Source organism: Lissotriton helveticus, chromosome 1_2 (assembly GCF_964261635.1).
Source record: "Lissotriton helveticus chromosome 1_2, aLisHel1.1, whole genome shotgun sequence".
In the NCBI taxonomy this organism is placed as follows: Eukaryota; Metazoa; Chordata; class Amphibia; order Caudata; family Salamandridae; genus Lissotriton; species Lissotriton helveticus.
Window position 1 is genome coordinate 270,934,224 of NC_136058.1, and position 27,246 is coordinate 270,961,469.

General features: G+C 45.7%; 1 protein-coding gene across 1 annotated transcript in view; it reads left to right on the forward strand.

Moving 5' to 3' along the window:
* The window catches only part of ATP6V0B (ATPase H+ transporting V0 subunit b), a 102,020-nt gene extending 90,927 nt beyond the window's left edge, over nt 1–11,093 (forward strand). The window contains exon 8 of the mRNA XM_078671714.1: nt 5,935–11,093. Coding sequence (XP_078527840.1) covers nt 5,935–5,961 — 27 coding nt within the window. The 3' untranslated portion in view covers nt 5,962–11,093. The remainder of the gene's footprint in view (nt 1–5,934) is intronic.
* The last annotated feature ends 16,153 nt before the right edge of the window (nt 11,094–27,246 follow it).

Here is a 27,246-nt window from a genome sequence, read left to right on the forward strand (position 1 = left end):
AGTCCGACTACGGAGCGGACGACCACGGTCAAGACATTGAGGAACTCGTCGAGAAGGTAGGGGACGACGAAGAAGCATATGGGGCCATGGAAGATGGCTCAGAGGAAGAGCTATGCCCCGTTCGTACTCTTACAAAGGCTCAGGTCACGGGATTGCCACACGGCCTTACCCAAGACCTTACACCTCAATCCACGGCCCCGCCTTCCGGCCCGGCTACGGAGACCTCCGCGGAGCCGCCATTATTGAAATCGAAACCGAAACTGAAACCCTCGGTATCGATGAAAACAAAGATGGCCGAAACGCCATCGAAACCGAAGACGTCTGCTCCACCATCGACTCCGTCGTCTTCGGGGGCCTCCAAGCCAATGAAAGCTGTCGACCGGGCAAAGGTGCCGAAGGTGGTCAAGGAGCCAAGCTCGAAGAAGGCCGTCGAGCCGGTGTCAACCCAGGTGGACAAGCCGACATCCAAGAAGGCTGTCGAGCCTACGTCGGGAAAGTCTGTCTCGCCAAAGACCAAGGGGCCCGTCGAGACGAAGTCGGTGAAGGGCGCAGAGCAAAGGTCTGGGGTCGTGACACCTAAAGGAAAGCCTGTCAATCCGAAGACGTCGGCATCGACGTCTGCGCCCGTGGACAGTGATCGAAGCGCACCGGTCCAGGGTGCTCCTGCGCCTCGACCAGACAAACACAAGTCATCCACGCTCGGGTCTTCCCCTGGGGGCGGACCGAGGACATCGGTCGGGTCGACGAAACCGTCCGCTTCCTTTACGAAGCAGGTCTCGGACTCCCTCAAGCGCCTTAAGGACAAGGCTTTGGCATCGGAACCGAAGACTCCTTCCGCACCGAAGCCGGCGGACCCACCGAACACCACCAAGGCGCCGATCCTCTACACGTTACCGCCTAAGGCCTTTGCACCGCGGTCGGTGCCCAAAGACACTGTGTCGAAGTCAACTCACCCGGCTGGGACTTTGGGTCATCGACATCCTTTAGTTGAAGAACGGTCGGAGCATTTCATCGATGCCGACACCGGGAAACTCACGCTATACAAGAGGAAAATAACTTCACAGCCTTTGGAGTCGTTTACAATTCCTCTGAAACGAAAGAAGCCTGCACCAGAAACACCGGTTCTGGTTGAGCAGATTCTTCCACAGCCTAGGAGGAGTGCAACACCTTCACCCACATAATCTGATGGGGATGAAGGGGAGCAGGATGAGGAGTACAATTTTCCTGCACATACAGAGCCTGATGAGCAGCAGGACTCCTGGATGGACACAGGTGATCAAGGGGACCAGCAACCGGTCCAGGATCCTCCGGTTTATAACGTCAAGCCGTCTCCCACTGAAGATTCTGCGGCATTTAATGCCTTGATTGAACGGGCAGCTACAAACCATAAAGTGGAAATGCATGCTGACCCCGTGGAGGTGGACTTCCTTTTTGACACTTTCTCTACTGCTGAAAAGACTGTCAAGACTCTCCCAATGTTGAAAGGGGTCCTTAAGCATGCGGAAGACATTTTCAAGGAACCCACGAGGTCAAGGGTTGTCAACCCAAGAATTGAGAAGAAATACAGACCGGCACCTGGCGACCCAACCTACATAAGGGGCCAGTTGCCTTTGGACTCTTTGGTGGTCTCTAATGCCCGCAAGAGGGCAAACTCCCAAACCACGGGTGAAGCTCCTCCCCCAGACAAAGAGTCAAAAGTGCTGGAGGCATCTGGGAAGCAGGTAGCAGCTCAGGCGGCCAACATCTGGCGCATCTCAAACACGCAGGCTCTGTTGGCCAGATACGATAGGGCACACTATGACACCCTAGAGCAGCTGTTACAACACCTTCCAGACCAGTTTAAAGAGGGAGCTGAAATGCTTATCCAGGAGGGGAAGCTCATCTCCAACGCTGCTATAAAGTGTGCGCTAGATGTTGCGGACACAGCAGCGAGAGCGATCAACACTAGTGTGATGTTGAGGCATCAGGCATGGCACCGCATCTCGGGATTCAAGCCAGAGGTACAGACTACTATCCTCAACCAGCCCGTTAATCCAGACAGGTTATTTGGTCCAGAGGTGGACACCACCCTGGATAAGATCAAGAAAGATACCGAGACTGCCAAGTCCATGGGGGCTCTCCAGTCACAACAATTTAGAGGGAACACTTTTCGTCGCTCAGGCAATCGAGGTGTTAACAGAGGGCACATGTCGCAGCAGACGCCATTCAATAAAAGTGGTGCGCAATCCTCCTACAACAAGCAGGGCAGAGGTGGATACAGAGGAAACAGTGCCAAGGGTAGAGGCAGAGGCAACAACATCTCCCGTTCCTCTGCCACCAACAAACAGTGACTCCCTGTCACTGCCCCCCGACCATCCAACACCTGTCGGGGGGACACTCCAACAGTTCCTGCCAGTCTGGAAGTCCATCACCACAGACAGGTGGGTCAGGAAACTTGTCCAGTTCGGCTATTGTTTGGATCTGACATCCACTCCACCAAACATACCCCCAAAACACCGTCCTATGTCAGCAGAGCACTTGCACTTATTGCAGCAGGAGGTTCTCGTGATGCTGCAAAAAGGCGCAATAGAGCTCGTGCCAGTGGAGGAAGAAGGCACAGGGGTTTATTCCCTGTACTTCTTGATCCCGAAAAAGGACGGCTCACTCAGACGATTCTAGACCTACGCCCCTTGAACCAGTACATTCTTTCAGAACACTTCCACATGTTGACACTGCAGCAGGTTCTTCCCTTGTTACAACGGGGAGACTTCCTCGCAACCTTAGACCTCAAGGATGCTTACTTTCACATACCACTCCACCCATCCCACAAAAAGTACCTCCGGTTCGCCATCCAAAACAGGCATTACCAGTTCAAGGTACTCCCCTTCGGAGTGACCACTGCTCCCAGAGTGTTCACCAAATGTCTGGCGACCGTGGCGGCGCACCTCCGGAGACAGGGTATACATGTCTACCCTTATCTGGACGACTGGCTCGTTCAGGCAAAGTCAGCCCAGCAGTGCGCCGCAGATATGTCCCACACCATTCACCTCCTTCACAGTCTAGGATTTTCACTGAACTACCCGAAGTCGCACCTTCAGCCGGCCCATGTGCGGCAGTATTTGGGCGCGACGATAGATACTCTGGCTGCCACGGCTCAGCCGAACCCAGCAAGGATCAACAACATCCAGTCGCTGATCCACAGGTTCAGACCGCAACACTCGCTCCCAGCGAGAGTGTTCATGCAGTTGATAGGCATGATGGCCTCCTGCATCTTCATAGTCCCGCACGCCAGGTTGCATATGCGTCCGCTCCAAGAATGCTTAGCGCATCAGTGGACTCAGGCTCAGGGACAGTTGAACGACCTAGTGTTGGTGACGGGTCGGGCATACAACTCTCTGCATTGGTGGAATCCACACAACCTTTGCAAGGGCCGACCGTTCCAAGAGCCTGTGCCACAGATTACACTGACGGACGCATCTCTCCAGGGATGGGGGGCTCATGTGCTCCACTACACAGTGCAGGGACTATGGGCGACGCAACAAAAGAAGATGCACATCAACTACTTGGAACTGATGGCAATCTTCATGGCTCTCAAGTCCTTCAAAGTACATCTGTGCAACAAAGTCGTGTTGATCCGGACGTACAACATGACAGCCATGTACTACGTTCAAAAGCAGGGAGGTACGCACTCTCCACAGTTGTCTCATCTGGCTCAGAGCATGTGGAAGTGGGCCATTCAGAGGAACATCTTCCTCATGGCGGAACACCTCCCGGGCACGGACAATCAGATGGCGGATCTGCTCAGCAGGTACAGCCACCAGATGCACGAGTGGGAGTTGCATCCATCAGTACTCCGCCCGTACTTCCAGCAGTGCGGGTATCCAGAGATAGACCTGTTTGCCACGGAGGAAAACGCAAAATGCCAAAGCTTTGCCGCCAGGCTCCCTCACCCACGATCGCAGGGCAATGCGATATGGATGAACTGGTCAGGCAGATTTGCGTACGCTTTTCCCCCAGCGCCTCTCATTCCGCTGGTGGCAAAAAATCTAAGGCAACACTCGCTGACGCTCATCCTGGTTGCTCCGACGTGGGCGCGCCAACCATGGTACACCACGTTCCTCGAACTCTCCGTGGTACCGCATCAAAGACTGCACCTCACACAACGGCTCTTAACGCAGAACCGTGGCGACATTCAGCATCCAGATCCGCAGCAGCTCAATCTGGCTCCTGAGGTCTTAGAGTTTGGCTACCTTGAATTGCCCCCTGAATGCATGGACATCATCCGGGAGGCAAGGAAGCCCACTACCAGAGCTTGCTATCCAGCGAAATGGAAGCGGTTTGTCATCTACTGTACAGAGCACGCTGTCAACCCGCTCGATGCATCCATTCCTAATATCATCTGCTATTTGTTGCATCTTTACAAATGCAATCTAGCATACGCTTCCATTCGGATACACTTATCCGCCATAGCGGCTTACCTCCAAAACAGGCAACATCTCTCTGTCTTCAGGGTGCCTGCCATTAAAGCATTCCTGGAAGGGCTGAAGCGGGTCATCCCTCCCAGGACCCCGCCAGCTCCTGTGTGGAACCTCAATGTGGTGCTCACCAGATTGATGGGTCCCCCGTTTGAACCTCTGCATTCATGTGAGATTCAGTTCCTAACATGGAAAGTGGCCTTTCTCATTGCCATCACGTCTCTAAGACGTGTTAGTGAGCTACAGGCGCTCACAATTCAAGAGCCTTTTATACAAATTCATTCAAACAGGGTGGTGCTGCGCACTAACCCCACGTTTCTTCCGAAGGTGGTGTCGCAGTTTCATGTCAATCAAACCATCGAACTGCCCGCATTCTTTCCACACCCAAAAACGGTAGCAGAAAGAATGCTCCATACGCTTGATGTCAAAAGAGCGCTTATGTACTATATTGACAGAACACGACCTTTTAGAAAGACACAGCAACTCTTCGTTGCCTTCGCAGCCCAGCATAAAGGCAACCCCATTTCCAAAGCCGGAATAGCCAGGTGGATCGTTAAGTGTATTCAGATTTGCTATCAGAAGGCTAAGCGCACTTGAACGGTCCCCCCCAGGGCACACTCCACACGCAAGTTGGGGGCCTCCATGGCATTCCTAGGTAACATTCCTTTGGAAGACATTTGTAGGGCAGCCACATGGTCTACACCACATACGTTTACCAAACATTACTGTGTAGATGTGCATTCCAAACAGCAGGCAGCTGTAGGACAGGCTGTTCTTAAAACACTTTTTCAGACTTCTGCAGCTGGCACGGGCGGCCGCCGTTAATGGAGGGACTGCTATGTATTCTATGCTAAAGATATGAATTTAGCAGCCCACATGCCTCGAACTGAATATGCTACTTACCAGTATGCATCTGTTCTTGGCATGTAGGGCTGCTAACATTCATATCGCCCGCCCTCCTCCCCGGCGCCCGTATCGGCTGCAGACTTTTCTTGCATTTACTCTCTAGCATGGCCATTGCTTACACTGTTAAACTCCATCTTTGCCACAATGGCTCAAAACAATCTGGGGATGGAGTCGATGCCCATGCGCACTGTAGTCCAGGGGAGGAGCCACCTATCTCGTGATACTTCGAAGCCTCTTCCAGGACAACAATGTGCAATCATCCGGACCCAACACTAGGCGGCGATCTATGCTAAAGATATGAATGTTAGCAGCCCTACATGCCAAGAACAGATGCATACTGGTAAGTAGCATATTCATTTCATGCTCTGAGGGTGAGAGTATGTCCAAAATCGCATCCTGATTTAATGTACGAGGACCAATGAACATTACTGTGTTACTTGACTCTTGATTGTCCTGCTCGTGGTTGTACAAGGTTAGTTTAGCCATGCCCTTTGCAGAGTAAGCATTTTAAAATAAACTAACCTAAACTGATGAAAAAGGATCTGCTAATTCTAAATGTTTCCTTCTTTTCCAGACTTCCAAAGTAAAAATGGGAGATTAAAAAGGCACCTTGCAAAAGCCATGTGCAATGTGCGAGATCCACTCAGGCTCCGGCTCTCCCTCCTCCCTCTCACGTCCTGGAGACCAGAAGGAGAAAGATGACTTGTATTTATTGAATGTTCTCTATTCCTTTCGTCCCAGTCTGTTTCTTTTTTAACTCCCTCCATTGCTGAAGAGTGATGTAAAAATGGTGTATATAATTTTATTCATCCTGTGTGATTCCACAGGCACCTTTTTGGTGGCCTTTGTGAGAGAAGAAATAATATATATGTATATATATCTTTTTTGTGAATTTTAGCTTCCTTTTCAGCTGTAAAAAGTGTATGGCATTTCCTTGATAAGTTTTAAATGGATAGTGTGATAAACGAACACAGTTTGCGTGTTAAAATAATGTTTGTCTGAAATGTGATCGGACCTGTAAAGTGAATTAAAATGAGGTGGCCATTCTGGGCTTGCGTGTTCAGTGGACCTGGATCATTGTCGGTTGTGGACTGTTTCACGCGCCCGCACAGAACACACGCAAAGCTTTCAAGTCATGTTGACCATTGGCCACCACTCTTCGAAGGGCGGGTTGGAGGGCATTAAGCAAGCTGCCAGTACTACGAAGTGGGCAGTGTGTCTGAACTTTCTTCAAAGACAGATGCCACGGTTGGGCCAAGTTTAATTTCCATATGACAGCAGCATCCCTCCTCAGCCTCCTCCCTCATGAATAGACTTGCTGTTCTGCTATCAGGGGATATGTTTGTTTCTAACTTGTGAAATGTCTAGTGTACTTTCTTCTCGCTGAGATCCTTTGCACCCCTTTGTTTTGCAGTTTGACATACCACAAAACCTCGTATGTGTATAAAATAAATGGATTTATCTTTCTATCTGCGCATGCCATCTCACCCTTCGTCTTTCCTCCCACTGCTTCCTGATAGCAACGCTACTACCTACACATACATCTCAAAAATGCAGTTGTTGGGAGCCAAAGGTGATCTTGAAAGTCGCTAGGATTATGCATGCAGGCCTGGGACAGCTTTTTCGTTTTTTCCAGAGCGTTGGTGGACTAAATATGTTTTGAAGAAACTTCCCAAGCACATATAAATGTTTTTAAAGACCGAAATTTGACTTCACGATGTAGAGCTCCGTAGATGTTATCTCTGTGTGAAGGGTATAAACTGTGCATACCCTTCTCATCCTAATACATGTATACCGCTATGAAGGTGACTCCCATTTTTCAATATTATTAACGCGTCTCTGACCAGCTTTTGATGGTTCTTTGGGGCTCTGCTGTCGTACTGTAGCAGGTTGGCTGTTTGCCTGCTCGAGCTGTAAGTTAGGGAGTGTAGTTGTCTTTCTCTGGGTGGAAGGAACCTCGCATGATGATCTTCAGTCTCCCTTCACAGGTGCTGGCAGTGGTTTTTAGTCATTGTCGTATTTTACCCCTTTGACTTTTTGGCTATTTTTGAAGCCCTCCTGTCCAGTTGTTGGAACACCTAATACTTCTTAGATGGGTCTCGGTTTGTGCGCATCTGCAGGACATTCTTCCGTCAGTAGAATGACAGACAGACGTTGCCTGTCTACCCAGCCATGGTGTGACATTCAGGAGCCATTTCCATACCTTTGTTCCGCGAGTTTATCCGCATTGGAGAATACACTAACCGGAAGCCGCGGCTTGCCTTTTGTGTTGAAAGGATGAAAGCCTGGCCTTTGGCACTGCATGGAGGCAGCGCGCTGCCTTTGAGCTACTTTCGGCAGTTTCCTTTATTTTGTACTGTGAAATGGTCCTCTGTACATACATAGAGAAAAAAGGGTTTTCTCTTCCCCTATTGCAAGAAAGACTTAAAAGCCTCCACTGTTGGCAGGAGACACTGCTGATGAAAGGGCTCCGAGACCCTTATTTTTTAACAGCAATGGCCCCCTTTTTTAATTTTTTTTATTTGCTTGGATAAGGGGCTACTTACGGAAAAACATATTGTTTCACTTTGGTGGCCTTTCATTTGCCGCTGAGCCTGAATCAGTGAGAACATGACACTTGACTAGCTAGACATCGCTGATTTAAAATTGGATTTCTCTACAATACATGAGAGCATGCCAGCTTTTTTGGCGCGGTCATGATCGAAAGTTTAACAGTGTCTTTTGGGAGCGCTTCCAAAGCACTTTCTGATCGATGGGTGCACAGATTATTATTGTTTAAGTTTGTCTGCCATTGGCTGTATATAGTATCTTGTGCTAGGAAAGCTATTAGCCATTCTCAAAGGCATATTCGTTCTTGCATCATTTGGGGGAATAAGCAGAACACAATTCCGTTCCCCTCCCTCCTAATTTCTCGTCGGATAATTTGCGAGTGAGATGAAGGGGTATTATGTTTGTCACAACTAAATTTGCTTTTTGGATCCTTAGATCTGTGGCTTGTGCATCTGTGAAATGTAGATGGTGGTCTTTCCTGCTGTTAGCCCCTTGGCATTACCTTATCTGCACTGGCCATGGCAGTGGGGAACTTGTTTTGGCTCATGGTTTATCACTTTTGGAGTGTTTACTGTAGGCTGTTCCAACACGATAACCTTGTCTTCCTCGACATTTGCAAACGCACACTGAGCAAGACAAAGCGGAAAGATAGCTGCACCCGGCTTCAATTGGCCCATCCTGATAGCATGACGTGGAGGCAATGTTTCTTTTTCATTGACATTCAAAAATATTCCATTTGTGTCATTCAGCACTAGGAAATACAGAGCATGCTTAACCAGACATTGTTCTTTGAAAAGATGTCCTAGAAACAGGCTATTATACCAACATCTATCAGCGAGTTTTGAAATATTTTGTAGAGTGACCTTACATTTTTAAATCTGAAAGTTAATTGTCCTTGCCAAGAATACACTTCCACTCATTTTCCTATTAAGGTTATTCTAGTTTTTTTTTCTTGTGGTCGGCTGCCTCTCCTATCTTAAGTAAAGTATATGTAGTTTCCCTGCTTCTCTGTAGTGGAAACTAGGAAGCGCTATTAATGTTCAAATATTGCAAACCACTTTTGCTGCTTGAGTGTGTTATTTATGCATTTGATGGTGCCCCAGACAGCCATCCACCGTGCAGATGTATGTTTCTATGGGATTTTTAAAGTGCATGACTGCCCATATGTCAATTTTGCTTTTGGCTTTAGATAAATGGAAGCAATGAGTGTTACTCAAGCAAGATGCCCTGCAAGTGGGTTTCTTTCCATATGGAGTCATTCCTTGTCCTGTGCAGGGAAGCTTCCTCCTCCAGACGATGACCAAGCTAAAGTCTGCCACCCATCCCAGTGTCTCAGGTCGGCAGTCCTAGTATCATGCCTTCCACTAATCTCTTCTGTACTATGTTTCTTACGAACTGTGTAGAGAAAAACCATCACGCAAAAGCATCAAACAAAAAAGATTGTCTGTTTTTAAAGTTATTTGATATCTTAAGGCAAGATTTTGCATGTTCCTACAAAACGTCATGTAAGGCCAAAGAGCGTTATGGCAGATCCTATAAAGAGATCGTCAGACTTCCATGCAGTCACCCATTTGATGGATCATATCCTCTAGGCCGAATGATACGAAGCTGACTTGCATTCCCATCTAGGGTCGAAAAAGGAACTTCACACTTGTTTATCACTGTTCCTAAGTTGCATGTCTGTTTTTGTAATGATGCTTTAAAGATCAGGTGTTGGAAGAGTACAGAAAAAAAAGCCTTGGCAATATTACAATTGAATTTACCCATCCATCTGGCTCTTTGTTTATTTACCATCTATCCAAAATATGGGCCACTTATACATTTTGCTCCCATTCTATATTTTACCCCCGTAGGATTGATGAACTTGTCAGTTTCTCAGTCTGTTCAGCTCGCCCATGTACACTAATCCAGTTCTCTACTGGAAAAGGTTCTGCTGTGCAGTTTCGTATCATAAGCTCTCCACGTGTAATCCTGATGCCTTTTGGGGGTTATATGGTGCCATTGACCGAACATACCTCATAAAGGTTTTCAACGCAGTTCTGACGTCCTCAATTTCACTCACCATTTTGGATTGACCATCTTAAATTCTGCTGCAAAAGAAATGGAAGTTGAACTCAAATTGGAGATGCAAAGGGAGGTTTGTTCACCTTCTTTAAAAAGTTATTCTGGTAATGTCTAACTATGTAGGGGTTCTCTGCCGAAATCCTGACGTGTCATTATGGTTTGAATTAAGATTGTGAAAGGAAATTTGTTAAAAAATGGCATTAACCTATTGTTGCAAACTTGATTTCTGTTTTTCTGAATTGGAACACTATATATGAGGATTAAACTGTGATTAATGCATGTACTACATAAATCTTCAATTTAAAAAACCTACAAAACACATTAATATATTTCTGATCTTCTAAATAAAAATATGAAGTATTACACCGTATTAAGGTATTTTAGGTCTGCTTTTGGTAGAATATGTAAGCAATAATAAATGAAAGTTTGTCTTTTTAAGCAATATATATAATCAGTTTAGGAAGTAGTTGGAGCTCCCTAAGAAATGCACATCTGCAGACTGTGCCGTACTTTGTGGAGCACCAGTGCACCTTCAAAGATGGTTGAAAAGCAAGCAAATGTTTTGTTAAGAGCAGATCTATCTGACATTTAATAAACTCGATTTTTCATGGTGCTTCGCTGGGTTCAGATGCTGTAAACCCACTGTTGAACCCTAATGTACATTGAACACGTGTCATGGGGAATTGTGCTTTTTCTGCTTTATGTGATATTAAGCAGCTTGTGGTCTTATTTTTATGTTTTCCATTACAATTAGCATTCCTTTAAAGGTTGGCTAGAAACATGATGAATGCACCACCATGCCTAGAAATCCAAATGTATTGTTTGTCCAGGTGGATTTTCAGTCCCAAAGGCCTCCGATTAATAATGACCAGTCGTTTCAGACTTGGACATGCTTTTAAAATTGTGCATCACTCTTTGGTACATTTCTGCTGTGTGTTTGCAATTGGGATGGGGTTAGTGGGGCACATGGGAGGGAGGAGACCGGATCACACAGGGGAGGTATGCACTACTGGTACAATTTGTTATGAAAATGTGTGGTTCTTTTGTCTGTGAAATTTTGCATCACTTTCCTGAGAGAGTTTTCTTTAGTTGTTGAAATAAAAATGCCACTGAACTGCCCGTCATCGGTCGTGTTTACTATGTAACTGTGCCAGAGCAGCTGTTATTGCAGGACTGTTTCTGGGAGCGTTTGTTTTTGAGAGGTGTTCCTGTCATTCTTTCATCATTAACCTTATGTAATTTAAGAAGCACAGGGAAGACCGAACAGTTCATCAGTCATCCGTGGATAGGAAGTAACCGGTATAAAGCCTCTTTGCCGTATGCTTCCTAGCAGTGGTAGAGTATTCCATTGGGCTACTCCTGCCCATTTCCTTTTGATGGTCCACTGGTTTGCTAGGAGGGAATATCTCAGCAGAGGAGTGTCAGTTAATGTGGAGATCTTCTTAATCTGCCTACCGCCTCTGAATTGGGCAACCAGATATTCTCTAGCGGGAATTGCAAATCAGTGGCTGGTTTGTATACCCCACAATGCTGTTGGAGTGAATAAGTGTGGAAGATGTGTACCTTAAGGGAAGAGATATGCCTGCTGAGGTATTTAATACTTTGTACTGGAGAGAAGCGCACAGGCTACATTCCCACTCGTATAGAATCCTACACTCTTCTAGCAGTTGCCACTCTTCCCAGTTTCATTCTCTTCGGTAGTCCCCTCACAGCCATTGGTAGGTGAATGCAGTACACATAGTTGTTGAGATCTACATTTACATACGGTGCAGTTACATTGCGTTGGCTGCCAGCATGTGTTCTACAAACCTTGGGTCAAGGTGGATGCTGACATGCAGATGTGGTCTTTACATAATGATGGTGGGTAATGGATATATCAGTGTTTGCTTCATGTAACTCTGGAGTATCTGTAACTGCATGGGTAATTATACTCTCTGAGGACCGAGACCATATGGTTATCAGTCTGAAGAAGGTGATAACCTACACCAGTCCTAGTACAGTCTGCAACATCCTGAACATGGAGAGAGAGAATAGAGTGAACAAACACTTTCACAATAAAAACACCTGGCCTTTTCTCTTAATTCAAATATTTTTATTGAGTGTTTAGTAATTAGAAAATGTTTGACATTTGAATAGACTTGCAAGACTTTTGATGAGGTGCCCAAGAAGATAAATTGCCTGTATGTAGCCCCAGATAAAGCTGAACAGTTGGGGCAGAGGTCAATTTGGTGGAATTTCTTTCCAGTAATGTGGAATATATTAAGTTTCAGGTGAGTGAAATTTAAATATAAAAAGGATTAAATGGGAGGTACGATCTATGGGGTTAGTGTCTGTCCTTAATTGTTGAAACTGGCTTATAGTTGTCTGTTACTATTTCAGGGCTAGATGTACTATTTATTGCTCGCAAAATACTGGTTGAAACTTACAACCAGTACATCATTTTCCAAACCAGCCTATGTACAAATAGGTCAGTTTGGAAAATGTAGATTCTGAGTGGGCCACAACCCTACCTATGTCATTAGTATTCATAAGGTAGGTCGCAAATTGCAACTACTCAGATTGGAACCATCAAGTGGAAGGTGACAATAATGCCTCGGATTGCCTTTCAGTAAAGGACACTTTTTTAATGAATTGTGAAAGGGATGCTTTTAAAAAGAAAAGTTTTTTTTTTTTTTGCTAGTGGATAGTGGTCCTGTGGAACACTGCCTGTTTACTAATATATATATTTTTTTATATCAATCAGTAAGGGGTTTGTAAAGCGCGCTACTCACCTGTGAGGGTCTCAAAGCGCTGGGGGGGGAGGAAGATGAGGGCTGCTTCGGATCAGTCAAAAAGCCAGGTCTTGATGTCTTTCCTGAATGTGTGTAGGGTCGGGGAGCGTCTGATGTTAATAGGGAGCTCTTTCCAGGTTTCGGCTGCGATGTAGGAGAACGCTCTCCCGCCGGTTCTGTTTCTGCGGATGCGGGGGACCTCTGCCAAGGCGAGGTCGTGGAGCAGAGGTTTCTCTTGGGTACGTGAAATGATACTCTCTCGTTGAGATGTTCGGGTCTGATGTTGTGGAGGGATTTGTACGAGTGGGTGAGGAGTTTGAACATGACCCTCTTCTCGACTGGGAGCCAGTGAAGGCCTTGTGGGTGTTGGGTCATGTGTTCATGGTGCGGAGTCCCAAGGACCAGTCTGGCTGTGGCGTTCTGGATCATTTGTAGTCTGCGTAGGAGGGTCTTGTTGATACCGGCGTAGAGGGCGTTGCTGTAGTCCAATCAGCTGGTGAGGAGTGCGTGAGTGACAGTCCTTCTGCAGTCGGGGGTGGGGTGGGGGGGGGCGATCCACTTGAAAGTCTTCCGAAGGATGCGTAGGCAGTTGAAACTAGTGGAGGCGACGGCGTTGACAACCAGTCAAAGATCTACATTGAACCAAACACTGGTAAAGTGACTGTCTACACTAAAAAGAAAAGGCCTCTACCAACTGAAGACCTTCCCAGGTGCTACCTCTCCTATACTCTTTGAACCTATCACTCCTGCTATGCCTACCACTCCTTATACCCCAACCTCACCAACACGCTCTGACTACAACCCTGATGAGGATCAGGATGCAGATGTAGGGTTTGGTTATCCACAAAACCCACATACAGAGCCAGATGCACAGCCATGGGGTGGAGGAGGGGAACCAGACAATGAAGGGATTCTGCCTATTACAGACACTGCAGTATACCCTACTAAGCCATCACCCACAGAGGATACAGTTGCATTTAATTCTCCGTTAGATAGAGCAGCAACCTACCACAATGTAGAGATGCACTCTGATGCTATTGAGGAAGACTTCCTCTTTGATGCACTCACAACATCTGAAAGACACATTAGAACACTCCCAATGCTGAAAGGGGTGTTAAAACACGCAGGTGACATTTTTAAGGACACTGCTAGAGCCCGGGTCATAAACCCTAGAATTAAAAAAAATAAAAACAGAGCTGCACCTATAAATCCTACATACATCAAAGGACAGCTACCCCTAGATTCCTTAGTAGTTTCAAATGCACGTAAGCGTGCAAACTCATGGACTACTGGTGAGGCTGCACCTCCAGACAAGGAATCCAAAATATTTGAGGCATCAGGCAAAAGAGTGGCGGCTCAGGCAGCAAACTCCTGGCGAATAGCCAATACACAGGCCTTGCTAGCCAGATATGATAGGGCGCACTACGACAGTTTGGAAGAAATTATCCAACACGTACCTGATCCCTACAAACAACAAGCAGATGAACTTATACAACAGGGAAAGCTCATCACCAATGCATCCATTAAGTGTGCACTAGACGCCGCAGACACAGCTGCCAGATCCATCAATACCAGCGTGCTAATAAGGCGACACGCATGGCTGTATGTCCGGCTTTAAGAATGAGGTCCAATCTACAATTCTTAATCAGCCAATCAACCCAGACTTTTTATTTGGTCCAGCAGTTGATTCAATTCTGGACAAAATGAAAAAGGATGCAGACACTGCAAAATCAATGGGAGCTCTTCAGTCCCAACAACACCGGGGCTCCTTTCGTCGCTCCAATTATAGGGGAGGAGCGCGAGGAACATCACAGCAATCTTCCAACTAAAAGAGTAACACACAAACCACATATAACAAAAACACCAGCAGGGGTGGTTGTAGAGGAAACAATACCAAGGGCAGAGGTCGTGGAGGCAATGCAAATAGATCCTCCACTAACACAAAGCAGTGACTTCTTGACACTCCCCCCAGACCACATAACACCAGTCGGGGGAAGAATACAACAATTTCAACAAGTCTGGTTAAATATCACCACAGACAAGTGGGTCAGGCAAATTATCCAACATGGCTATTGCCTAGAGCTCACCTCAACTCCACCCAACATACCACCCGTGCACCGTCCTATGTCACAGGAACATATAACGCTACTTCAGCAAGAGGTCATCAGTATGCTGCTAAAGGGAGCCATAGAACCAGTCCCACTGCAACATCAGGGAACAGGAGTATACTCCCTATACTTCCTGATTCCAAAGAAGGACGGGTCTCTCAGACCAACATTGGACCTCAGGCCCCTCAACCTTTACATTGTCAGAGAATTTTCATATGTTCACTCTCCAGCAAGTCATTGCTTTGCCAGGGAGACTTCCTAGCAACTCTAGACCTCAAAGACGCATACTTTCACATTCCAATACACCCTGCTCACAGAAAGTACTTGAGGTTCACCATTAAGGGGCAACACTACCAGTTCAAAGTACTGCCATTTGGGGTGACAACAGCTCCAAGAGTGTTCACCAAATGTCTACCTACAGTAGCAGCACATCTCAGAAGGCAACACATACATGTGTACCCTTATCTGGACGACTGGCTCATACACGCGCCAACAGCCCAGCAATGTGCCAACAACATGTCAAACACCATATACCTACTGCACAGTTTAGGATTCTCACTAAACTACCCAAAGTCACACCTACAACTCTCCCACGTCCAACAGTACCTGGGAGCGACAATAGATACACTGTCAGCAAAAGCATATCCCAACACAGCACGAGTCCAGGGAATGCAGTCGCTGATACAAAAGTTCCGACCCCAACACTCACTACCAGCTCGAGTGTTTATGCAGCTAATAGGCATGATGGCCTCCTGCATATTCATAGTCCCTCACGCCAGACTACATATGCGCCCGCTACAAGAGTGCCTAGCAAGGCAGTGGAACCAGGCTCACAGGCAATTAAAAGACCTAGTGTTGGTGACCAGTCAGGCATACAACTCTCTGCATTGGTGGAATCCACAAAACCTTTCCAAAGGTCGACTGTTCCAAGAGCCTGTCCCACAAATAGTGTTAACAGCGGACGCATCCCTACTAGGATGGGGAGCCCATGTCCTACACTACACAGTGCAGGGACTCTGGACTGTACAGCAAAAGAAAATGCATATCAACCTCCTGGAGGTGATGGCCATCTTTCTAGCCCTGAAAGCTTTCACGACACACTTACGCAACAAAACTGTGTTGATCCGGACGGACAACATGACAGCTATGTATTACATTCAAAAACAGGGAGGCACACACTCTCCACAGCTGTCGCACCTAGCTCAAGCAATGTGGAAATGGGCCATTCAAAGAAACATTTTCCTCATGGCAGAACACCTCCTAGGAAAGGACAACCAAGTGGCCGACCTCCTAAGCAGGCACAGCCAACAGATACACGAATGGGAAATTCACCCCAAAGTGCTCCTACCATTCTTCCGGAAGTGGGGACACCCGGAAATAGATCTGTTTGCCACAAGCGAAAACGCAAAATGCCTGTACTTTGCCGCCAGGTTCCCACATCCGCAGTCGCAAGGCAATGCGATATGGATAAACTGGTCAGGCAAATTTTGCGTACGCTTTCCCCCCACCTCCACTAATACCGCTGGTGGCATGCAAAATGCGCCAACATTCGCTGACGCTAATCCTAGTTGCTCCTACGTGGGCGAGGCAACCCTGGTACACAACGTTCCTAGAACTGTCAGTGGTGCCTCATCAAAGACTGCGACTAACACCCAGTCTTCTAACGCAGAACCATGGTGAAATCCAACACCCAGATCCCCAACAGCTGAACCTGGCGATCTGGCTCCTGAAATCTTAGAATATGGATACCTCAACTTGCCTCCAGACTGCATGAATATTATCAAAGAGGCAAGAAAACCCACCACCAGAGCATGCTATGCAGCAAAATGGAAACGTTTTGTCATTTACTGTAATAACAATGACATTAACCCTTTTGATGCTTCCACTCAAAACATCATTTGCTACCTATTGCACCTCCAACGCTGCAATTTAGCTTTTTCTTCCACCAGAATACACCTAGCTGCGCTAGCAGCATATCTGCAAAACAGGCAACACCTTTCACTATTCAGGGTGCCAGCAATCAAAGCATTTATGGAAGGACTCAAACGCCTAATTCCTCCAAGACACCCACCTTCACCAGTCTGGAATCTAAACATTGTTTTAACCAGACTAATGGGACCACCTTTTGAGCCACTGCACTCATGTGAACTACAATTTCTTACTTGGAAAGTGGCTTTTCTTATTGCCATTATTTCGCTTCGAAGAGTTAGTGAGCTGCAAGCCCTAACTATTCAAGAGCCATTCATTCAAGTACATGCAAATAGAGTAGTTCTTAGAACAAACCCTAAGTTCATGCCAAAGGTGGTATCCCATTTCCATATCAATCAGACTATAGACCTGCCGGTGTTCTTTCAGAACCCACAAACAGTTGCTGAAAGGGCCTTGCATACCCATGATGTCAAAAGAGCTCTGCTATATTACATAGACAGGACTAAAACATTTTGCAAGACAAAACAATGTTTGTTGCCTTCTCGCCACAACTCAAGGGTAACCCTATTTCAAAATCAGGAATAGCCAGATGGATAGTTAAGTGCATACAAATATGTTATTTGAATGCAAAACGCACCTTAACAGTCTCCCCTAGAGCGCATTCCACACGTAAGCTAGGGGCGTCCATGGCTTTCCTGGGAAATATTCCTTTACATGACATTTGCAGAGCAGCCACATGGTCAATGACACATCCATTTACAAAACACTATTGTGTAGATGTACATTCAAAACAGCAAGCTGCTGTAGGACAGGCTGTTCTCAAAACTCTTTTCCACACTGCTGCAGCTGACAGAGGTAGCCACCGCTAGGGAAGATACTGCTATACATTCTATGCACAGATATGAATTCAGCAGCCCACATGCCTCGAACGGAATATGCTACTTACCACTATGCATCTGTTCTTGGCATGTAGGGCTGCTGACATTCATATCGCCCACCCGCCTCCCCGGTGCCTGTCGCAGCTGCAGCATTCACTCTTTGCATGGACATCTCTTTCTGTACTATACTCCATCTCTGTCACAATGGCGAAAAACAATCTGAGGATGGAGAGGATGCCCATGCGCACTGTAGTCTGAGGGAGCCACCTATCTCGTGATACTTCGAAAACTCTTCCAGGACAACAATGTGCAATCATCCGGATCCAACACTAGGCGGCGATCTATGCACAGATATGAATGTCAGCAGCCCTACATGCCAAGAACAGATGCATACTGCTAAGTAGCATATTCCTTTTCTATGTAAAAACCTTATTTTGTGAGTCAGTAAACCATTATCGACTCGCAAAATAGGGTTTGTGATTTACTATTAGGAAGGGGTGTACCAAGGGCGTCCCTGCCCAATGGCGAGTTGCAGGAGGATGTACGATTGTTTTGTGACCGGAATGAAGTCGCAAAACAATCCTTTTACCACCTACTTGAAGTAGGTGTTAAGTCAGTCGCAAACATGAAGTGGGTCCCCAGGGGACCACTTCCCTTTAGTGAATGGTAGCGAAAATGTTTTTTAACAGCAGGCAATGATCCCATGGACCACTGCCGGCCCTTAACAAGTGAAACAGAAATGTTTAATTTTTCTTTTCTGAAATGCATCCCATTTTCCTTTATGGAAAACAGGCAGCATTAAAAAAAAAGATAGTTGATTTATTGAAAAGAAAACAGACATGGTGGTCTGCTGTCCCCAGCAGGCCACCATCCCAGTGCTATTGCCCATTTCCATTGGGTTGCCACTGATGAGGCAGGTCCATTGCGACCCCCATTGGAAATCGCTAATGTGTCTGAGACGCGTTGGTACATTTCATTTTTCGAATTTCAAAAAATTGCTATTGGAGACTCCCAAAATGAAATGGCTGTACATCTGACCCATAGAAACAGAGATAGTGTCGCAACTAAACACCAACCTGTGCACTTAGAATGAACGTGAACGGCAAAACTTTTCTCATTTGCTCCACGTGAGTCGAAGTATTGAATAAGCAGGAACTGCAAGGGATACGCCCATGTTAGAAGAGCACTGGCACACGCAACTGCTGTATTGGAAGCAGTTGAGCCCTGCCTTTTTCCACATTGGAGGACGCATACAAGTGACTGTCTCCTGTGGTAAATCCATGGTTAGGACAATATACAGCAACCTTGGAACTACCCTTGTTGGTGGATAAAGGGAATCTGCACATGTACGATATGCTTACAAACCGTGTACATATTTTTTGGCATTGCATTTATTTGAAGAACAATGAATTTTAATAAAGGCTAGACTAAGTATTTCAGAATTTCGTCACTGTAAATGAAGAAATCTAGTGGGAAAAAAGACGTTCAACTCCTATGTTGTTTATTGCACTAGCGGACACATTAAATCACCTTTGTCACAGGCATCAGGTCTATTAGGTTTTTTTTTTCTGCAGAGTAATCAGCGCGCCTTGTTGAGTAACTTTCTTTTTAGTTTTATATAGCGCAAACTCAACCCGAAAGTATCAGAACGCTTTCCATGAGCACCAGTTGCCTTACAGATGGGTACATTCACTTTGTTAGGCACGGGGAGATTACGTTATTTGCCCAGAATCACAGGATGTTGAGCGTCTGTCCCAAGACTCAAACCCGGTTCCCCAGCTTTGAGGTCGACCACTCTAGTTTTACCACCTCAAGAGGGCAAGAATCGGCGGCAACGGGAATCCTTGTTTAAAAGAGTGTGTGTCTGTCTGTCTCTCTGTCTGTCCGTCCGCCTCTGAGCTTTAATCCTGGGCGGGTGAAAGAGGGCAGGGGGTGTTCTTATGTACCGGGATCCTTCCTGCTTTGGGTCTGCAAACTGGTCCAAGTAAAACCACTTCAGCACTTGACTCTCAGTGGTAGTGATGGCGAGTAGTCATAGGTTTTGGGATATAATGTGAGGGTGCTCAGGCTCGGAACTTATCAATGACACAGCAGTGCAATTACAGATTGTCCAACTTAGTGATAACTTTTAAAAAGAAAAACACTTTATTAAATATCCAAAAAATCCTACACAAGTAATGATAAGCAGGACAATTTAGTAAATTGGGCTCTGGGCCAATTGCACCTCGATCTGCTATGCTATTCCTCTCCCCTGGATTCCCCCTTCTCTGATTCCCCCTTCTCTGGTGGGTAAGTAAGCCAAAGAAATTACACTTGCTGGGAGTGGCCTGTGACGGAAGCTGATGTGGTCATGGGGTAGGACTATGAAACTGCCTTGTAGTCTAGCTTTATGTAGGCTTGGCTCTGCTTCTCCTTATGAATCCTCTCTTCGGATTGGCCTGCTCTCAGCGGTAGAGCCTGGAGCATCCTTATCACTTTACTCATCCATCTCAGTCATGCTCTTGTTCATAACAGTTGCTCCACCTCTTTGATCGAGGTTGCTATGATTCTAAAAACGGAACTGTGCAGTGTGTGTCTGTTATACTTGCCTTGCTCCTTCTCTTTAGAACTGACTCCCCATCATTGAGGAGCTCATGCCTCCGATTACACGTCCACATGGGTCCTCTCGGTTTGTGGATAGTACCTTTTTTTGGGATGTACATAACCTCTTAACTAAAGACTTGCCATGCATCCTCGCAGCCAAACAGTAGGCACAACCAGCATTCAACACACCTCTGGCATCCTGTATTTGGGATTCATGGGGCATTTACCTACACTTTATATCCAAAAATAAAACCACACAGTGGTTCGATGTTCATCAACAAATGGCCATATTCTTCCAGTACTCATCAGAACGATCTCAAAATGATTGACATATGTCACCAAAGCCATATAGTTGGCAAAGAGCTACCTAATATCCAGTACTGCCATGCTCCATACCAACAATCACCTTAGAAACGTGCAGCTAAAGGTTAGCATCCTCTCGCACACTCGCAACATTGCGTCACAAAAGGGACAGATATTGTGATGCATCAGTAGTAAACCCTACATTCCGGCAGAGCAATTGACAATCAACCCCACACACCCCCACTACCTACCCTCCCAAACTAGAGAAAGAGAATCCCATGGCACACCCACAATTCAAATCTAACAGCACCAAGATTCCTCTAGAGGAACTCGTTTTTGAGGGCTAAAAAATGTATAATAATTATTCCCCACGTGACTACAGGCCTTATCCTTCCATTTGTGTGAAGTCACATGTTTTTACTCTTTCCACATTACTTATAGGGTTTCCACTCACTTGAAGGTGTTTCTTTCTCGCCACATTTTCTCGTCATTTTGTAAGAATACACTATTTGTACAAAGTATTGTACTATGTTTTGTTTTGTTATCCCCAGGCCTGAAGTCACGGGTGACTACCCGATTGACGAAACACTTGTTGGCTGGTTTCTTCTTGGTGTCTTTTCTTGAAGGAGGACCCAAAATACATAAAACAGAACAATCAACTCCTGTTTGTTGACCCTGTCTTCATATTTTTGCTTCAAACACGAAATAATTGTTGATATGTGTTGGTTTTGAATTATTTCACTTGACGTGTGCACAGGACCTTTTGTTTGAGTTCTACAGGGTGGGCCTTCGCTCACTCTATTTCAGGGGTTTTGGGTTCCCCCTGACCCAGTAGCACCGTCCTCATTTTGTACCTATTCCCAATTCCACCGCTACCTGTTAAGTGCGCCAATTTTCCTGTATACTGAAAACCCTATGCAGAAACCTTATTTATACATGTGATTTTATTAAAACCAAAATATCTTGGTTAACACCAGACCTAAAAGTGTAAATGACAGCAAGTCGGTTAACATCAAGCTAAGAGCTATTTTACACAGACATTAGTACTGAATTGTACTTTTTTTAAATAAAAAAATAACACCTGAAAACATTAGGTAAATAAATTGCGGTCACCTAAAACAAGTGTTCATAGTCTCTCAGCACGGTAAAGGTGATTTATACAGAGAAGATGTCTCTCACCATGTAATCTTCTGCAGGGCACATTGCTGCCCTCTGGGAAATACCCCATCACTGCTGCATACAATTTTGCTTTCGTTAGTTTGTGGCAAGCAAGAGAAAGGGCTCAGCCATCATTTTATTTGGCTATAAAACACACTTCCATACTGTAGTTAGATTTTGAATAAATATTGATGAATGGCAGCTGCGGAGGTTCCAGGAATGTCATTGATTTAAAAGGGGTGGAGGTGAAGCCTGCCTATTCATAGCCTAGTGTAAGGGCAGATTTAAGGAAGTCTTTGTTCTCTAGGCCCAAGATGGTGTTAAACACCAGCTGAGTGGAAGCTGTTCATGTTGTGGGGGCTGCGGTGCTCATTCAGTAAGTACACCCCTGACCATTCCACATGGACAATCTCGGAAAAATTGAGATCTAGAAATAGTTTTGACTTGGAGAACTGGGACCAACCACCCAAGTCAGTCTGACCAAGGTTCGACCTCAGAGGTCAAAGATTTCAAGGTGATGCCTCTTGTAGCATGTTGTGCTGCAAAAAAACAAATTGGAGTGGAATTTATTGTGTTGAGCTCAGGTTTAAATTATTGAAACTTTTGCCTGGACCTGACAGGCTAGTGACTTTATTACTTGAGGTAAACTATCATCCTCCTGAAGTAATCACTTTCTTACTCATCATTTTGTGACGAAATGTAGGAAGTCATCCAGTGCCATCTTTAGGCTTCGGATTCTTTTTTTTATAGGTAGTGTAGAAAACTCAGTGTAATTTATATAAAGGGTAGTTGCCATGGTTTAGGTTACAATCTCCTCTTATTCCTAGAGGCAGTAGCTACAACAAGAGTAATAGGTCATGATTTGTTTCTTTATGCCATGGAGGTAGTTAGTCATCTGTCTGTGAAGGTCTCTGCGCTCGTAAGTGCACACTACACTTTTTCAAGTTTTGTAGGATGGGCATCTCCTGCATCACTACCAGAGGAGCAGCTACCATGTATGTGTGTGCTCTCACACTATCCCTGAGGAAGGGCATTCTGACTGATCTGCACCGACCCCAGCAAAGTCCTTGGACAATGCAACTGTGCAGAAACACGTGCCCAGTCTGGAATAGGTGTGGTTGCCAATCCTCAGATAGAGGTCTCTCTCACTCATGCCTACTATTTAAAGGGAAGTCTTCCTCTTGGTATCTTCATCAGGCCTAAAAGTTCAAATCAAAACGTCTCAACACACTGCAACTGTGACCTTGTCTGTTTAAAGTAGAGTTGCAAATGCGGTTACAGTTTCCTTCGGCAGCAACCTCTCATAGGTGCTTGTTTCTTGGGGTACAACCGCAACTGCATTTCAGATTTTCCTTAGCGCCAAGCCATCAAGGCCGCTTTGTCTTGGAATTTGTCTCTTTTAGTATCTCTCACCCTCTCGGGGCACCTCTGACAGCTCTCCACGATCCCGTTGAAGTGCCCTCATGCATGAGCATCAAGTTTCTCCGGGGCACCCTGCAGAGGGACCAGGGTAAAAAAAAAACCTTGCTCAGTGCCTGACTGTGGTAAACCATCCTGAGACCATAATGGCCCAACGCCCATTTATTCCTGCACAGCTTCCCATACCTACACGTAGATTGCAGTCTGGCACAGTGGGACCGCCTAGCTTCAGCACAGGGTCTGGTTTTAGGCAGTCCCTGACTTTTGTGTATTTATCCCAGACTGACCAGTTCTCAGTCTTTGTCCTCTAGTTTCAACAGCAAGGATAGGTGGTGCAGGGAGCTTCCCGCCAGAAATATCCAATGCAAATGCACAAAATACGAGCAGCTACCTTGCAGCCTGTTGAGGGTTACATCTCTGTGAAGTCATTTAGCAGGAATAAGGGGACTGTCCCTGTGCTGGAAATGGACACAGCGGTGCCCACACTTCAACCCCAAGAGTCTGGTCCACTATGAAGCCAGGACACGAGGAACGCTTTGGCGAAGCGCTGCAATTCCCACCACTGTTTGCAGGATCCCTCTACCCTCTGTGTTATGTACCATCACTCACAAGAAATCAAAAATTGATTTCTGGACTGCAAGTTAAGCACTGCACATCACGCCTGTCCTATTACACCTGCATAGTGTAATCGTAAATGCAGCACCCATTGTCCACATGGATTGAGTGAAGGACGCACTTGTTGGGGACTGGCAGACTGGCAGGAGAGGCCAGTAGGTAGTTTTTCCTGTGTAGGAAAAAGGTATGCCCTGCAGGTGCAGTTTAGCCCTGCCGCTATTTTTTTTTTACTGGAGTTTATTATATTAGAACATTATAAACATATACTTTAACCAAGACATCTTTGACTCACTTGGACAGAAGTTTTGATATATTGAATTTGTTTCCCTTTTTCTTGGCATATATCTGTGTGCTTAGGGTCAGAGCCCATTTAAAACCAAAAGACCCCCCTTACAACAGTGCATTTTATTGAATAATGTATAGTATTTATTGTGCTAACAAATGAGCACCATTCGCTTGATTATAAACCATGGTGGGCTTAGTTACTCCTCAGCTGTTCCACTGTGGTAGGGTCATACATTGATTTGTCCAATTTGTTTTTTTCACATCACCACTGGATTTCCAGCAAAAACGTCAGTGCTTTCCCAGGGGACAACTGCAGCATCCCTGTGCTTTTTGACAAGGACAATGAGCCTCATGTAGAGCTAGTGGAAGAAGGAAATGATGGCACCGAAAACTTTCTTTATTCTATTATTGAGCTTTTTTTCATTTCTGGGAGGTGCCAGGATGTAATAGACATGATGCATTTGTACTTTTTGACCAAACACACAGTTGAGGAACAAATGGTTGTTACAGATTTGGCACTTCTACAATAACCAGGACCTCAACTCCAAGTATAACTTAATTACCGTATTTGTAGAGCCCACCCCAAAGGGCATCTTGGTGGTGAATAACAAATGTTTGTCACCTAGTTCAATGGTGCTCATTTTGTTGACGGTAGAAGGAAGAAAGGCTGAATGGATGGACCTTCTACGATTTGAACTTGTCAAACGCCTATTGCTACAGTGGAACCTACTGAGTCACAGCCACAAGACATACATATGAGATGCTTTTTGACGCCAAGAGGAGGAGTTGCACTCTCTCAGAAGTGCTGTGCTGGTAACATCTGCCATGACCTTGTAACCCCTTCTATGTGGGTAGCAGATGGAGACAGTTATTTATAGGGAGCTCTTTGCAAAACATGTTTATGTGGTTGATCAGCACATCTAGCATTTGCAACAAATAGATGCCCTAATTCTATGTTTTGGTTTACTTTCTTTTCTCTTTTGTACTGATAGTTGTTCAGTGTTCATAAGTTTTTTGCTTCTCCTTAAGAAAAAAATACAATTGTCCAAAGACGTTAAAAGGGCCCTATTTCATTAATAAAATACTGAACTTTTTCTAACTGCTCTATTTTCTACTGTTTATAGGTCTTGCCTAAAACAGCACATACGCTGTCTCTTGTGTGACATATTGTTTTCTAACAGTGGGCTTGGAAGCTAATGCTTTAATTGGTTGGCTTCATTGTCACACTTATTTGCTGGCTTCTTATTGGTCATCTGCCGTAGACTTCCTTCCTCTTCAGGTATTTGTACCGCCCCTGGAGTATGGATGCCTTACTTGTCTTTCAACTGCTCATTTTCTAAGAGCTATGTTTTTCTTTGTGTTTAAGCACTCTACCAGCGTGCATCTTTTTCAGCTATTATGTACTTATCCCCTGTTTTTCCCCTGCCTTCCAACTGTCCCCCCCTGTCTGTCGTCTTGGTCCTCCCCACCTCCCTCCATTTCCATGTTGACCACCAATGTCGCTACCGCCACTCTCTCTGTTGCCCCCCGCCTGCCCTCCCTCCTTTCTCTGGGTTACCCCCACGTGCCTTCCCTCTCTCCGTTGTCTGTGTTGCCTCCCTCCTTTCTTTGTCCATGCTGCTGTACAATATGGTTAAACCATTGACAAAGCCAATATGTCACTCAGGTGAGTCCTGTTGGCTTTGAAAAGGCTTGTTTAATAGGTCTTTCATTGCAGACACCACAGTTACAAAATAGAAGATTTGCCCATAGCTTGTAGCCAAAATCCAGACACTGTTCAAAAACTACTAACTAGAACAGATAGCAGTATGCACAGTGAGGGGGTGGGGCAGGTGGAAGGGGAGCGCGGGGGGGGGGGGAGAGAAGGTTGCTACAGGTCTGTGATCCACTTCTAAAATACACCCATACAACAGCGGAAAGGCACAGGAATGTGCAAATACAAAAAAACCACCATTGTGCTTGCCTTTCACTTACTGAGATGAAGTTTCTCTTGTTTTCATCTAAGTGGTGGTGCATTTATTCGTCTTGCTAAGAACATTTGCTGCATTGTGGTCCTGTGTTTTATCCTACACAACAATGCCTTTATATGCAACGTGCATATAAAAGAGGAGGAAGCTTTCACCCTGACATTGATTATAAACATATGAAGAACTCCGTGGCCTTCAGAAGAAGTGTAAAGAGACAAGTAATGCTAACAAGATGACGTTTCATGCTTCCTTTAATGGTGACACACATAAATACATATAACCTAGAATCCACAAAGTCCCTAACCCCAAGAGATTCCACAAGCGTACCTCTTCTCCTTCTTGTCTCCCTTCTTAAACCTGATCAACCCTCCAACTTAATTCAAGATATCTCCTAAATATACCTCTTCTACCCCCCCCCCCCGACACACTATCCTCATCTCAGAATATTCCTCAAGTGCCAGACTGGATCCAGGGCGTTTTCATAGCAGTGCTCTGATGTACCACTAGGCGGTGTCGTGTGGCTCCTCTTTGGCTCCAATACACCCTGGAAGTGACAGAGCAGAACCCCACATGATCACCGCTCTATTTTCTGGGGTCAGTTCTTTTCTTTCCATGCCTTTCAATGTGGATCCGGTGCACTGCTCCCAAATTTGATGATTTTTTTTAAATGACATCCAACCTTTATACAGTGGGCTAGTGAACAATGTCCCCACCAAAAACGAAAGGATTCAAGCCATGACACAACTCCTGGAAGCAGGTGTTGATCATGGATTCACACAAGGTGTCTTTGGTGCCTAGGCTTGGGACATGAATCTAAGTTGTGTGATAAGTGTATCCTCTTGCACCCGAAGGCAATTTGATACCGGGAGGCGAAGCTGTATGTCGCCAAGCACAAGAAGTTGCGGTCTTCACGCAAGTCTTGCTTCCATGCTAAGTCACGGGCCCAGGCTTGGCCCAAATTTCTGGTCAGTCTGGGATGCTATACCCCGCCAGATTGAAAGTGGATGCAGATGGTAAACCCTGGATATTTGATACCCCCGCTGCTGTACAGGACTTCCTCAAGTCACGCGGTGCGGCGAGGCATTTGGGAACATCCTCCACTCCTGACAGATCACCACGTATGCCAGACTCTGGCACCAGTGTCAAACTTTCAATGCATTAATGGATGCTGATAAGTATTGTTTGTGGCAACTGTTATAGTGTAAATTAGCTTGTTTGCCGCCACGGATGTGGCCGACGCAACTGTTCTTTGTTGA